The following is a 14,706-nucleotide window of genomic DNA, read 5'->3' on the forward strand; positions in this document are numbered from 1 at the left end:
TTAACTTATTTTATAATTTAAACATTTTAGTGCCAGCAAAGGTTGGTTGATTGGTAGAGCCTCTGCTACTAATGGCTCTCAAAAAGTTAAGCAGGTTTGAGCACGGTTATTAGAAGGGGTTTTCGTTTGATGGTGTTGGCACATTCTCCCTCGATTAGTCTTTGGACTCCCTGGAGGTGTCACATAATAATATTGATAACCTTAAATAAAATGCTTATACTTAAGTGATTATATATGAATGCATTCATTTCACAAACAATTTACTCTATTGACATTCAGGATAGCTAGCAAAAACAAGAAGTGTCAGACTCTTCATCTGATAGAATACACATATGTTTTCATATACCATTTGTTTCATGACATAAGCTGATTGTTTTTAAACCCAAGCCATGTACGGTATCCAAGGTCTGCAACATTGCATTTTGTGATTGAGGATTTTATGTATTATTGCATCTTGTTGGTTCCTTTCAAGTGTTCACCATGGAAGCAACTCATCACATATTGACTCTTCAGAAATTCTTTCATAGCAGTAATATGTTTATGAGGCATTGTGTGTGTGTGTGTTTCCCGGTCTATGTGGCATATGCACTTTCATTTCTGCCTTTTTTATACATCACATATACAAATCATTCAATATAACCAATGTTTGCTTTACTATACAAACACGACACAAGGTTATTTTTCTAATGGATGCTTCCTTATCTTTCAGCAAGCATAAGAGAGAGAGAGAGATTGCATTTCTATTTCTATTCATGTTGCTACTCTTATTATATAGGATTACAGACAGCCTTTCTATGTTTCTCCTAGTTTAAAGAAAAAAAAGTAGTGTTATGTATTACTTAAATATTTTTTGCCATATCCCTGAAGGTAGGAGCAATCCAGAAATGATGAATGAAACATAACACTTCTTTTTTTCTTATAAAAATATACCTTTTTTTCTCTCTTGTAAAAGGTATATACTCTGCATTTTAGTGCTTTGTTCATATTGCTTTCTGATATGGAAATTTGCAATATATTGCATGTTTATAATTAAAAGTAACTGTTTGTGTTTGGGGGTGAAAAGCTTTCTGTTTCATAGACGACTGTTCCCCCCCCCCCCCCCCCATTCTGTATTATTGTAAATGTTATGCTGTTTTATCATTGTTTTGGAAGATTGTATTTATTCATTTGTAATATGTGGACAAGCTATCTGTCTAGTACCACTGCATGGTTTTTAAATTAGGCCAAAATGGGATTGCACACATTGATCATCTTACATAGCATCCTCTAAAAAACTTGATGCTCTTTTATTTAATATGTAACTTTTCACCCATTCATCTACTATGCAAATTTCAGAGCTGCTTGACCTTAAAATACTGTTCATGTTAGTCTGCTCAGCATTACATAAAAGTGCTTAAAGTCAAAGGCACAAAAGATAAAAGGCAGCAGTTTAGTTTTTTCAGGGTTCAAAATGAATTGGAGAGCATCAGAATGGTGTTCTGATGTTCTCCAGAACATAAGATTGTCAATATCCGTCTGATTCTTCAAAAAATTATAAACATCATTTCAGTTCCCTGCAAACTATATATTTATCAATTTCATTTATGAAGTGAAATTTGTTAGAAGTTACGTAGAAATTCATAAATGGAATCATAAATTTCATTTTATTATTCATCACTCGTATTATATGCAGGATGAAATAGAGGAAAGGCTATCATTCAGTTATGGTATCTTCTTTACTATATTTCTTTCAGCTTTATACCTTTTTTCAATAATTTATGCCTTTTGGCTGTCAGATATTTGTGCCATTACTTTTCCTTATTCACTGCTTCTTTTATCCTTTCAACTACCCTACTAGCTATGATATGTTTATACATAATTCAAAACATGGATCCAAAGTGCGCATTGAAATTAAAATTACATTCAGATACCATTGAATGTTCTGTGATGGATGAAATATATCAGCCATTTGATTTTTCATATCCATGATATAACATGGATATGAAAAATCAAATGGCTGATATATTTCACCCATATGGACAGATATGTGGTTGATCATCATCATCAAATTCCTGCTATGTACCCTAAAGGAGTGTACAGAATATGATAGTACTACATGAAAAATTTACATCATTACCAACTTCCTATCTACAATTTTCCTCCAAATCAGTGTGTTACTTGTCAAGACTCCAACATTATCAGATCTTATATTTCTGTCGTCTAAGGCACTTTGTACCATATCAATCCACCTATATCTTGGTCTTCCTCTGGGTTGTTTTCCTGCCAACCTAGCAGAGAATGCTTGTTTTGCTAATCTTTCCTCACCCATTCTGTTTAAGCGACCATACCACCTGAGATTAGCTTTGCTAACGCATTCCTGGATGCTGACAGTGTCAAGTTCTTTCCTAATATCCTCGTTTTTAATATGATATTGCCATTGATGCCATCTGTTCACGCCTCTAATCTTTCTCAGGACTCTCATATCTGCAGTCTCTAGTCTTTGTTTTACTTCTGACCGACCTCTCAGATCCATAAGTTAAAATTAGTTTGAACAATGTCTTGTATACAGCTTTAGTGTTCTGACTAATTTCTCTCTTATTTCATATAAATTTATTCAGTTGACTTACTACCATACCAGCTTTGTTGATTCTGTTGTCTATTTCCATATTTAATTTACTATCGTCACTAAAAATCGCGCCTAAATAGCTGAAATGTTTTACTTGTTCTATAGATTCTCTGTTCACAAAGCAGTTCACATTTTCAATGATTCTGACTATTTTCACTGTTTTTGTCTTTTTATTGCTGACCTTTGTACCATACCTATTACAACAGTTATTCATTTTAGTCAAGGAATCTTGCAGACTTGTAGCGGATTTATTTAGAAATATAACATCGTCCGCATAAAGCAAGGAGCTGACATTAAAATCCTCAATTTTGATATCATGTTTAATACCACTGTCCTTCATAATGTGATCCATATAGACAATGAATAACAGAGGAGATAACGTACATCCTTGTCTCACACCAGATTTAACATTAAACCATCTTCCTGTACTTCCTTCAATTCTAACTGCAGACTTATAACTTAAATACAGACTAAGTATATTGCTTGATATGATGCCCCATTGACACCATATAACTGTAGCATATTGAATAGCTTCTCTCTTGCCCCCTTGTCATATGCCTTTTCCAGATCGACAAAACTTAAATAGAGATCTATGTTATATTCCCATGATTTCTCAACTATTTGTTATAAAGTGAAGATCTGATCCTGACAGCCTCTATTTGGCCTGAATCCAACTTGTTTTTTGCCAAGCTTTTCTTCCACAATTCTTCTCAACCGTTTCTCAAGTATACTGGCATTAATCTTACTAAGAATACTCAGTAGGGAAATACGTCTGTAATTCTCACATTCAGTTTTATTTCCCTTGTTATATATGGGTACTGTGAGAGCTCTACTCCAATCATCGGGAATTCGTCCCTCTGTCCAGGCATTCTGAACTATGCATTGCAGCCACTGTAAGACTTTTGTACCACCATACTTCAGCATTTCTGGTTGAATATCATCTACTCCTGCTACCTTTCCACATTTCATGCCTTTGATGGCTTTTTCTACTTCAAGTATGGATATGTATTGCTGACTGTGTGTCTGTTAAGTGCTTTTTACCACTGTGCTATCACTGCTTGTTTCATTTAGCAATTTTTCGAAGTAATTACTCCATACTTCAAGGATATCTTTTTCTCCCGTTTTCATGTCACCTTTATCATCTCTAACTCCTTTTACAGCACACTTTCCTCCATTTCCAAGCTTCTTCAACAACCTCCAGAATATTTTGCCACCTCCTTGATATTTATTTTCTGTATTCTTTCCAGAGTCCTCTCATGACTTGTGTTTAGTTAGTTTTACACAGTGTTTGGCTTTCTTACATTTGTCTCTGTATTCTTTAAGAGCACATGCTGACTTATTTGCCAGGAACTTTTGATTTGCTTTCTTCTTTTCTTTCACTGCCTCTCTAACTTCCTGTGTCCACCATGGAGTTCTGATTTTTCTATCTCTGTCTATCAAATCCTCTGCACATTCTGGTGTCCCTGCACCAGGGAGAAAACATCACTATCAACAATAACATAGTCAATGAGACTTTTCTTATGCCTTGCTGCATTTCTGGATTAATTTTGTTATTTTTTCTTGCATTGCTCTGTCCACAAACCCCTGTGAGGCCTGTTTAAATCTCTGCCAGTTTTCAAGATCTTTTATATGATCTTATTTGACATATTCAATTTCCTTGTGTGTTTTTGAAATATTCCTTTGTTCTTTCCTTTTTTTTCATTTTCAATCTGTTCTTTTCATTCCCTGTTATCACTTTGTTATAATATAACATTAAAAGATATGTTCACTACCAATTTTGTGCGAACATTATTCAGAGTTTCTTCATCATCAAGTTTCCCAGTTGCATCTGTTCTATCCTAGAGTTATTACCCACTCTTCTGAAGTTTCTAAGAATTATATTTTTGGCTCATTCCCTCAAGTAGGTTAACTAACATCTTTTCATTTCTAAAGGTTCCTATCTTAATTTTATTATTTTGCCCATTGATAAGTCACCCGACTCCTGCTCTCTTTCTTCTCTCTCTCTGTCTGTCATATGTGGATGCCATTAAAAAAAAACATGCAGATTATCCTCTCTGATTTTGCAACCCCTAATCATGTTTTAGTTATTTCGCTGTCTATGGAAACTTCTTTTGTATTCTCTGTCTCATTTACAAGTTTCATTTCCTTCTCTGTCAGACATCTCGTGTAATAAATATAGCTCATAATATGGATAAGGAATATTCTTTTCTCCTCTTGAATTTTGTTATGAATCTATTTGATTCATAAAAAAATTATGTCAATTAGATCCCCATGATATTAACCAAGTTTTGTATATTCTTCATGTAGCAAGTATACACATCTGCTGCTTGAATGTGTGTACTTTCATTTTTTTTGATCCCTGCATTAGAGGTTGAAGAATCTATAAACTCATCATTGCCATATGTGGGGGATTGAGAAACAAGTTCGTTGACATTTTTCTTGAAGAGTTGCTCATTCCAGTTGTTTGGGAATATTTCATGAGGAAGAAGAGAATCAGGTTTGGTGTATTCGCAGTTGCACTGAAATGAGGATACTAATCAGCAGCTGCTGTTGTTTTAATAGTCCTGGCAGAAAGTAGAGGAATGATGATTACCAGTTCAGTGGAGCAGCAAACATTGAACAAATACAGTACTGAATCTGTAGAACAGACGTATTACGGAAACATTGCATTGGTGAGACAGGTTAAAGTGAGTCTGTAAGAGAGTAGGATCATATATGAGCCAAATTACTTCTGGGCAGCATTGCGAATTTTTAGTGAGATTTTAGGTGCACCATCTCAAACATATGAACATTATTCTAAGAATGGGCATATTTGGGATAGATAGGAGATGGTTGGGTGAAAAATAGCATCTTGAGCAGAAAAGAATGCTTAGTTTTTTAGATACTGAGGAACAGTTTAACAGTTTATTATCATTCCCATCACACACATACAAGATATTTATATTATACAGTTCAATGTACAGTATTATACAATACAAATCAAATTATACAATTCAGTGTACACTATTATACAATACAATTCAAGTTGCACAATTCAATGTACATTATTGTACAATACAGTTCAAGTATTACTATAATTTTCTGTTGGTAATTACACTTATTTTTGGCTATTATTTTGTTACAGTTAATAAATGTTTCCTTACACACACACATACACACACACACAAATAGAGTAAAATGCATTTCAGATAGTTTTTCGTAGTTATAATAAGTTACTGGTTTTAGTGATAAAGTAAGTTAGTTTGTGTATTTATGTCTAACCAAGGGCCGTAGCCATACTGGTTACTAGAGAATTAAATTAGTTCCAAACAGTCACTGTGAGTCCAGTGACCATATCTATGAAGGCTCACCTTACACAGTTTGATTTGATGTACATGTTAATATATTAGTCTCCTAAGTGAATGAACTAGTTAGTATATTGGTACCTTAATTGCATATGATATGTGAGTTATAATGATCCCTTATACCATACGTTTAAAGTAATTGTCAACATTGTTTAGTCCCATGAGGTAGTCTCTCAATCTTTTCCTAAATGCATAAGCTGAGGTTAGATTTGATTTGAGGTTATAGAAAGCAGTTGATGTGTTTATGCAAGGAGAGGTTAGAGGTAAATGTTAGTCCAAGCAGAGAGACCTGATTCTGTCTGGTGATTTGTGTATTAGTGAGGATAAGAGTAGGTGAACTGATCCATTTTGTGAGAGAAAATGTTAGCCTGAAGGTGACAAGATTGTTTCCCCACCACCACCACACACACCCCATTGAATGGTATGGAGATCACTGTTTAAGGCACTGGGTGAAGATGATCTTGAAGCTTGGAATGTCTGATGAGCCTTGCATGGTTTGTCAAATGAGTAGGAGGAATGGAGAGTACCATCATCTGCAGAGCTGTGAATAAGATTGGTGGTAACGGAGAGCTTCATTTATATATAATAGAAGAAGGAGGATAAGTGTTAGAACAGAGCCCTTGGGCACTCCTGCATAGGCAGTGAAGCTCAAAGAGAGAGAGAGAGCCATCCATCATGACATGCAGTTGACATCCAGAGAGAAAGTTGACTGAATTACAGAGTGTGGCAGGTAGACCAGAGGATGAAAATTTGTTTAGTAGCTCTCAATGCCAAATGTGATCAAAAGCTCTGGAAATGTCAAGAACATCAGTATGTTTCTCCAGACCTCGAATGGCAGAAACTGTACTGGTGGTCACTGATTAGCTTGTGGGCCTCTAAGTAGTGGAGAGGCCCACTGACCATTGATGATTTTGGAGATGATTGAGATTAGTTGGTAGTTTGTAGTTCAAATAGGCTGGATATATGATTACTTCTACACATTGGAATAAGTGCCAGCTAAGTGTAGATGATTGTAGAGATGATTCTAGAGCACAGTGTTTGTGCTCTAGAGTCATCTATCTCTACAATACAACTAGGGAGATGTAATCAGGACCAAAAGACTGTTTGGTGTGCCCAAGTTATTTAGTATTCTTCTGATATCTTTTGCTGATAAATAAAACCACAAGGTATGGTAAGAGGTGATTTGCCTTAGTCATCTGTGCAGGAATTGTAGGTAAAGGTTGATAAACTGTAGATAAAGCTAACCTGGGAGGTTAGCTTTATCTTTTGGCTCTACAACATGCCCAACTTACTAGTGGTGTGTAGATTATGATGGTAGTTGTGGTTCTGTGCAGTTGATGGATTAAATGGTGGAAATTGAGAGTTGTAGAGTGCCCTCCCTCTATGAGTCCTTGGACACCTTTAAAGTGTCATGTATTAATAATACTAATAATAACAGTCATGTCATCTGGATGAGAAAGAGGGGTGAAAATGCAGATGAGCAGAAGTTGTGTGTGTGATGACCTTGTCAAGGGACAGTAGGTACAGCTTTCAAGGAGGCAACTTTTCTGCTGTTGGCCTTGACGAGGTCAGATTTACTGATGACTGGTTTGCATTTATTGCATGCTTAATCATTGACTGAGCTTCATGCTCAGTCAATGGTAGGCATCTTAATGAGCCACTTGCAGTAAGCTGAGTTTTATTTCTTGGGTACACTTTCTGTTGAACTAGGCTTGGAAAGTGGATAATGATTTTGTGTGAAATGGAGAATGAAGGCTTTCATGCAGTGAAGATAATTTCAGTGACTTGCTCAGAGTAGGTGTTTGAGTCAGAAGAGCAGAAGCAGTAGTCAGACTATGAAAAGGAAGAGTAGAAATGCTGGAGGTCATCATGCTTGTACCTTTTTTCACCAAAGGATATGAGGTTGAGAGTGGTTGGAGGAAGGATGTTGTGTGTGTGTGTGTGTGAGAGAGAGAGAGAGAGGAAAGGTTTTTGAAGAGTGTCATTAAAATAAACTAAATACCTGGAAATCATTCAGAGATGTTGTCGAAGGGCATTTGCAACAATAAAGTTGAATATTGTAAAGAGCTAGTTGATTTACTCATGACAGAGTACTACATGATGTGGATCAGGATGTTACTGAAGATTCACTTATCCTCTCCTGGACTTCTTACCTTGAGAACCTTGGCACAGTGAATGATAAGTCAGATGAATGGGTCCACCAGATCATCATTATAATGGAGTAATCGTACCAAGGAAATGGAATGTGAGGCTAGGATTATGGGCGGTTACTATGGATTTTTTCAAAGAAATACTGCAAAGTTGTTTAGAAGAAGAAATGAAGTATTCATAAGCACTTTTTTAATTTGCACTTTATTTTAAAAAAAATTTGAGGCATTGTAAATACAGGAAAATATGCAAGTACTTGAATTTTGGTTGTATGTATTCATTTTTACAAATTAAGTTGTTTTTTCCCCCCTAATTGACAATTATGTCACACCCTCTAGGTTGAACACAGGCATCTCAATACAGATTTCAAATTGGCAAGTGTCGATGACTATGAACGATTAGTACTGGCATCCCCTAATAGTTCTATAGTATGGTTGCATTATATGGCATTTTTAACTGAGCGCTGTAAATATGGTGAGGCACGAGAAGTGGCTTACAGAGCTTTGAAAATTGTTGCTTTTAGGTAAAGTATTTGATATATGACAATAATTTTTATTTATAGTTACTTAAAGAGAAATGCATAGAATATTTTTGTTGCAATTTATGGATGGCAAGCAGTTTGTCCTTTCCCCAAGCCTTTTTAATGAAGAACCAGTCAGTGTTAGATGAAGATAGGATGATACCAGTTTATGCTCTATTAAGTAGAATATATTATGTAGTTTCCTATATGATATATTTTACTTAATACAACTATGTATATGTTTTATTATATATGACATTATTTTAGGGAATTTCTTTTACATCCAGATAGAAAATTTTAGTTATAAATTAATATTTCAATTTTTTTTTTGACAATTTTGTAATTGCAACAAAATTTTGATTAGTGAAACAGTCGCTTCCACTGAAAAGACTTAAAATAATGTATTACAGAGGGATTGCACAATGGTCAAATCTAGATGACTTTCCAGTCATCTAGATTTGACCATTGTGCATTCCCTCTATATATAATCTTTAAGGAATGTAGAGAACTGATTAGGGCTTCTGAACTAATATCCAATCCTCACCTTCACATAGTGAGCCCTGTTAGTAAATATCCACTGGTGATTTAGGCCTTAGCTAACTAAATTGTTTTCTATATTGGCTTAAACCAGAAATAAACATGAACACTTGTTTGTTTCTAGTTTAAGACACAATTTGCTTATAAACGAGGTACCTGCTGTTTTTCTCATTGAACCAGGTCAAATAATGAAAAGTCAGCTATTGGAAAAAATTCACCATTAGCAGAATTCAAGAAGATAGGTGCCATCATTATAAAAACAAGAACTTGGTGTTACTGAGATGAAGAAGAATAAAACATGAGCTCCTGCTATATTACTTAACAGGCGCTCATGTTTTATTCTTCTTCGATATATGATTAGGGAAAGAAAGGAGTAGCAATAACATTCAACACAATGAAGTACAGGAAGATAGTTTAATGTTAAATCTGGTGTGAGACAAGGATGTACCTTCACGAATGGGCTACTTGTACCCTAGTCTAGTCATAAATATTGTTACAACTTGAAAAGCGCATAAACCTTTAATTTATCAGTAAACCCTCTGTTATTCATTATCTACATGGATCACATTATGAAGGAAAGTGGTATTAAACATGATATCAAAATTGGAGATGTTAATGTCAGCTCTTTGCTTTATGCGAATGATGTTATACTTCTAAATAAATCTGCTACAAGTCTGCAAGATTCTCTGACTAAATTGAATAGCTGTTGTAATAGATATGGTATGAAGGTCAGCAATAAAAAGACAAAGACAATGAAAATAGGCAGAATCATTGAAAATGTCAACTGTGTTGTGAACGGAGAACCTGTGGAACAAATAAAACATTTCAGCTACTTAGGCACGATTTTTAGTGAAGATGGTAAATTAAATATAGAAATAGACAACAGAATCAGCAAAGCTGGTATGGTGAGAAGTCAATTGAATAAATTCATATGGAATAAGAGAGAAATTAGTCGGAACACTAAATTAGCTGTATACAAGACAGTGTTCAAACCAGTTTTAACTTATGGATCTGAGAGCTGGGTCAGAAGTAAAACACTTGACCACAGATATGAGATTCCTGAGAAAGATTAGAGGCGTGAACAGATGGCATCAATGGCATTATCATATTAAAAATGAGGATATTAGGAAAGAACTTGACATTGTCAGCATCCAGGAATGCGTTATCAGAGCTAATCCCAGGTGGTATGGTCACTTAAACAGAATGGGCGAAGAAAGATTAACAAAACAAGTGTTCTCTGCCAGGTTGGCAGCAGAACGACCCAGAGGAAGACCAAGATATAGTGGATTGATACGGTACAAAGTGCCTTAGACGATAGAAATATAAGATCTGATAATGTTGGAGTCTTGACAGGTAGCAGACTGATTTGGAGGAAAATTGTAGATAGGAAGTTAGTAATGATGTAATTTTTTTCATGTAGTACTATCATATCCTGTACACCCCTTGAGGGTACATGGCAGGAATTTGATGATGACATTCAGGAAGGTAGTCTGCAAAACCAGATCTGAAACTTGCGCAGTCTATCTCCAATGTTATCATTATTATCTATATGGATTACAGTAGGGTTTCTTAAACTTCTTGTTAAAGTCCTAAAACAAGCAGAATTTTTTTGTGGAGCCCTCACAACTCAGTCTTTAATATAAACATGAAAAAAATGAAGAAATCGATAAATACTCACCATTTTATAATTTAGTGCTCCGTAAATTTAAAAAAAAGTAAGTTCATTTTAAGGACTACAGTGCAGTTGTTTTGAACTGCAGAGTTTTTGAAAGTCTGGTATGATGGATGTAACTTGTAGTATCATATCATCGATTCATTAATTAAAAAATAAAATAAATAAGTGAATGTTTGTAAAAAGGATTTGCAGAACCCTAGAATTTCAGTTCTGGAGCCTTGGACTCTGCAGAGCTCCCTCTTTGGGAAACCCTGGATTACAGTATGAGAGAACATGGCATTAGACCTGATATCAAGCCATCTCGTCTCCTGTATACAATCCACAACTAGTGAGGTTCAACAGGTGTTGTACAAATTGGAGGTCCTTGATTTTGATATTCAGTTGTACTGGATTCCCAACCACATTGGAATTTTAAAAAAATGAGACTGCAAGTGATAGATCAGCTCACGTGTTTTTGTCAGTCCCATATACAGACTACAGGCAGTTTATAACATCAAGGCTAATAACCCAATGGCATTCATTGTGGCAGGAAACACAGTAAAATAAATTGCATGAGATAAGCATTAGCAGACAAGTCAGTGGAGAAGCAGAAGAGAGGAAGTTCTTGCTAGGCCATAGGTCAGAGTCATCTTACACCTTATTTACTGAGGTCTGAACATGTATCTCATTTGTCATGTTCTGGTGGAGTGCCAGCACTTCACTCAAGAAAGGAATGAATTTTTTACTACTCTGGCTGTGCCAGAGGGGAAAAGAAGAAGAGGCAGACCAAGGAAAAGCTTTCTTGACCAAATCAAAGACAGCACAGGTTTGAGGAGTTACCAGGAGGTTAATTAGAAAGCCAGTGACAGAGTGGAATGGAGGAAATTGCTGCTGAGCTACCAGTCCCAAGACTGATGCAACTGATGATGATGACACAAGAAGTACAAGAACCTATAGCACATCAGTGCCATGTATGAGACAGATAAAGGTTGAGAAAGAAGAAACCTATTGATATTCTTCTTAAAGAGCTGTAGGTTGCAGTTGTTGGGAAACCTAACCTAACCATAGGAAAGGCTCTTCTAGAGGACAGAGGTGGATGGAATAAATGAGGAAGAGGAGAAGCAGGTTGGATGAGCTTGCAGTTGTACAGTAAAGGGATGTTGGATGCCTGCTGCTCTTGTTTTAACAGGCCTAACAGAAAATGGAGGAGTGATGTTGGCCAATTCACTGGGGCAGTGGCCATGGAAGTACCTATGGAAGAGAGACAGAGGTAAAATAGAGGTCAAAGTCAGCCTGTGAGGGAAGGGTCATCTATGAACCGAATTGCTCTCCTAAGCGAAGGAACTAAGGAAGCTATTGATGTGATGTGTTTGCTACAAGAGACATACACATCTTTCCATGGAGAGATTTGTGTGATGTGTGTATTACTGAGGATGAGGGGATGGTGAGCTTGGGATCTCTTTTGCAAGAGAAAAGGCAGGACTGTGTTTTGGTGGAATTGAAGGTGACTAGGTTATTCTTACCCACACTGAAGGATGGTATAGAGATCAGTGTTTAAAGCACTGATTGCAAACAATCTTGATGTAAGGGATGTCTGGGAACTACATGGTTTGTCAAAGGAGTGGGTTGAAAGGAGAGTGCTGTTGTCAGCAAAGCTGACAGCGCTGACAAAACTTTGAGTGCTTTCATACATCCTCTCTTGAACCAGGACTTGAAGTGTGGATGGAATAAGAGATAAATGCCTTCATACCATTGTGGATAATTTTTGTGATTCACTCAGTTCAGGTGTCAATCAGAAGAGCAGAAGCAATAGCCATGCCATGGGAAAGAATAGTAGCTCTAGAGATCATCCCACTTTTCAGTGCCAGAAGACACGAGGTTGGGTGTGGTCTCATGAGGGAACATTCTGTGAAACTAGAAATATGAGAAAGAGGGCAGGTGAGAGAACAGAGCTTTGTGGCAAAGCTTGAAGAGAGAGTTCCATCCACCGTGGCACCAGAGAGAAAGTTGGCTATCCAGTTACAGTGTGGGTTGACTGAAAGAAGGCAAATTTCAAAGCTGGCCTTAATGCTAAACAGGACTTTTAAAGCCTTTGAAGTGTCAAGGGCGACAGCACACATTTCTCCAAACCTTTCCATGGCACATGTCCGCTGGTGAGTGATGTAGGCTAAGATATCAGCTGTGGATCAGGATTGGCAAATCCATACAGGTGGTCACTGATTAACTGATGAGCTTCTAGGTAGTGAAGAAGTTGACCATTGATAACTTCTCCATTATTTGGAGAAGATTGAGGTTGATGATAGTCAATCGGTAAGCTTTTTTTGGAATGCGTTGCATATATGTTAGTTTCCATGAGGTGGGATAAGTACCAGCTGAGTATAGAAGATTGAAGAGATGACAGGCATTAGCTCCCAAGCACAGTGGTTGAGTACAATAGGAGAGATGCCATTGGGACCAGGCGACTTTGTAGTGTTCAGGTTGTTGAATATTCTTCTTATGTCTTTCTGCTGAAAGGCCACAAGAAGCATATGGTACTCAATTGCTTGTATGGAAGGAGGTGGTTTGTCTCCTTCAATACCAGCATCTATACAGGAGATAGAGAAAAAGAGTAATAGCAGGAGGTTGGCTTTATCTTTGGTTACTGTAACAGTGGTGTCATCTGGTGTGGGAAAGAGGTGGGAGTGCAGGTGAGCATAAGTTTTATCCAGTGGCTTTTGCAAGAGACCAGAAGGCATCGCTACCATTTAGGAAAGAGACAAGTTTCTGCTATAGGCCTTCATGAAGTTGGATTTTGATTTGCTGATAGTTGATTTAAATTTATTACTTGCTTCCACCTGCAGTTTTTCTTTCATACATCTTCTTTTGAACCAGGACTTGGAAAGTGGGCAGAAATTTTGGATTGATTAAGAGATGAATGCTTTCATACCATTGTGGATAATTTCTGTGACTCAGTGCAGGTGTCAGTCAGAAGAACACAAGCAATAGCCATGCCATGGGAAAGAAGAGTAGTTCTAGAGATCATCCCACTTTTTAGTGCTAGAAGACACAAGGATGGGTGTGATCACATGAGGGAACATTCTGTGAGACTGGAAATTTACAAGATAATTGTCTGAGTTTCTGAGAAGAGAGGTAACCTCTACAGTGTGTCTGGAAGGAGAACTAGTTTAAAAAAAAAAAAAAAAAGGTTCAATAGTGTTGGAGAAGGGGAGTCAGTTGAAGTTGTGGACATTCAGGTCACCTAGGTATGAAAACTGTACTGTTTAATCTTTACCTGTGACATAACTATAAACAACAAATTACATGTTAACCACAGTAATTTGAAAAACTACTAAATGAAACAAGCAGCGATGACAGCACAGTGGTAAAAAAACACTGACCAGGCATGCAGTCAGGAACACATATCCATACTTGAAGTAGAAAAAGCCATCAAAGGTTTGAAATGTCGAAAGGTAGCAGGAGTAGATGATATTCGACCAGAAATGTTGAAGTATGGTGGTATAAAAGTCTCACAGTACCTGCACTGCATAGTTCAGAATGCCTGGACAGAGGGACGAATTCCCGATGATTGGAGTAGAGCTCTCATAGTACCCATATATAAAAAGGGAAATAAAACTGAATGTGAGAATTACAGACGTATTTCCCTACTGAGTATTCCTGGTAAGATCTATGCAAATATACTTGACGGTTGAGAAGAATTGTGGAAGAAAAGTTGGTGAAGAACAAGCTGGATTCAGGCCAAATAGAGGCTGTCAGGATCAGATCTGTATTTAAGTTTTGTCGATTTGGAAAAGGCATATGACAAGGTGCCAAGAGAGAAGCTATTCAATACGCTGCAGTTATATGGTGTCAATGGGGCATTATATCAAGCAATACTTAGTCTTTATTTGAGTTGTGAGTC

The 14,706-nt window shown here is 36.7% G+C and overlaps 1 protein-coding gene across 2 annotated transcripts in view; it reads left to right on the top strand.

Moving 5' to 3' along the window:
• Positions 1-14,706, top strand: part of Rrp5 (Ribosomal RNA Processing 5) — a 681,802-nt gene that overhangs the window by 586,262 nt on the left and 80,834 nt on the right. For both annotated transcript variants that reach the window (XM_090392300.1, XM_090392301.1), the window contains one exon: positions 8,436-8,620. In XM_090392300.1, the coding sequence (XP_090248426.1) occupies positions 8,436-8,620 (185 nt within the window). The remainder of the gene's footprint in view (positions 1-8,435; positions 8,621-14,706) is intronic.

The sequence above is a fragment of the Typopeltis vanoorti genome, chromosome 5 (genome assembly GCF_054136105.1).
Source record: "Typopeltis vanoorti isolate ZY-2024b chromosome 5, IOZ_Tvanoo_1.0, whole genome shotgun sequence".
Lineage (NCBI taxonomy): Eukaryota > Metazoa > Arthropoda > Arachnida > Uropygi > Thelyphonidae > Typopeltis > Typopeltis vanoorti.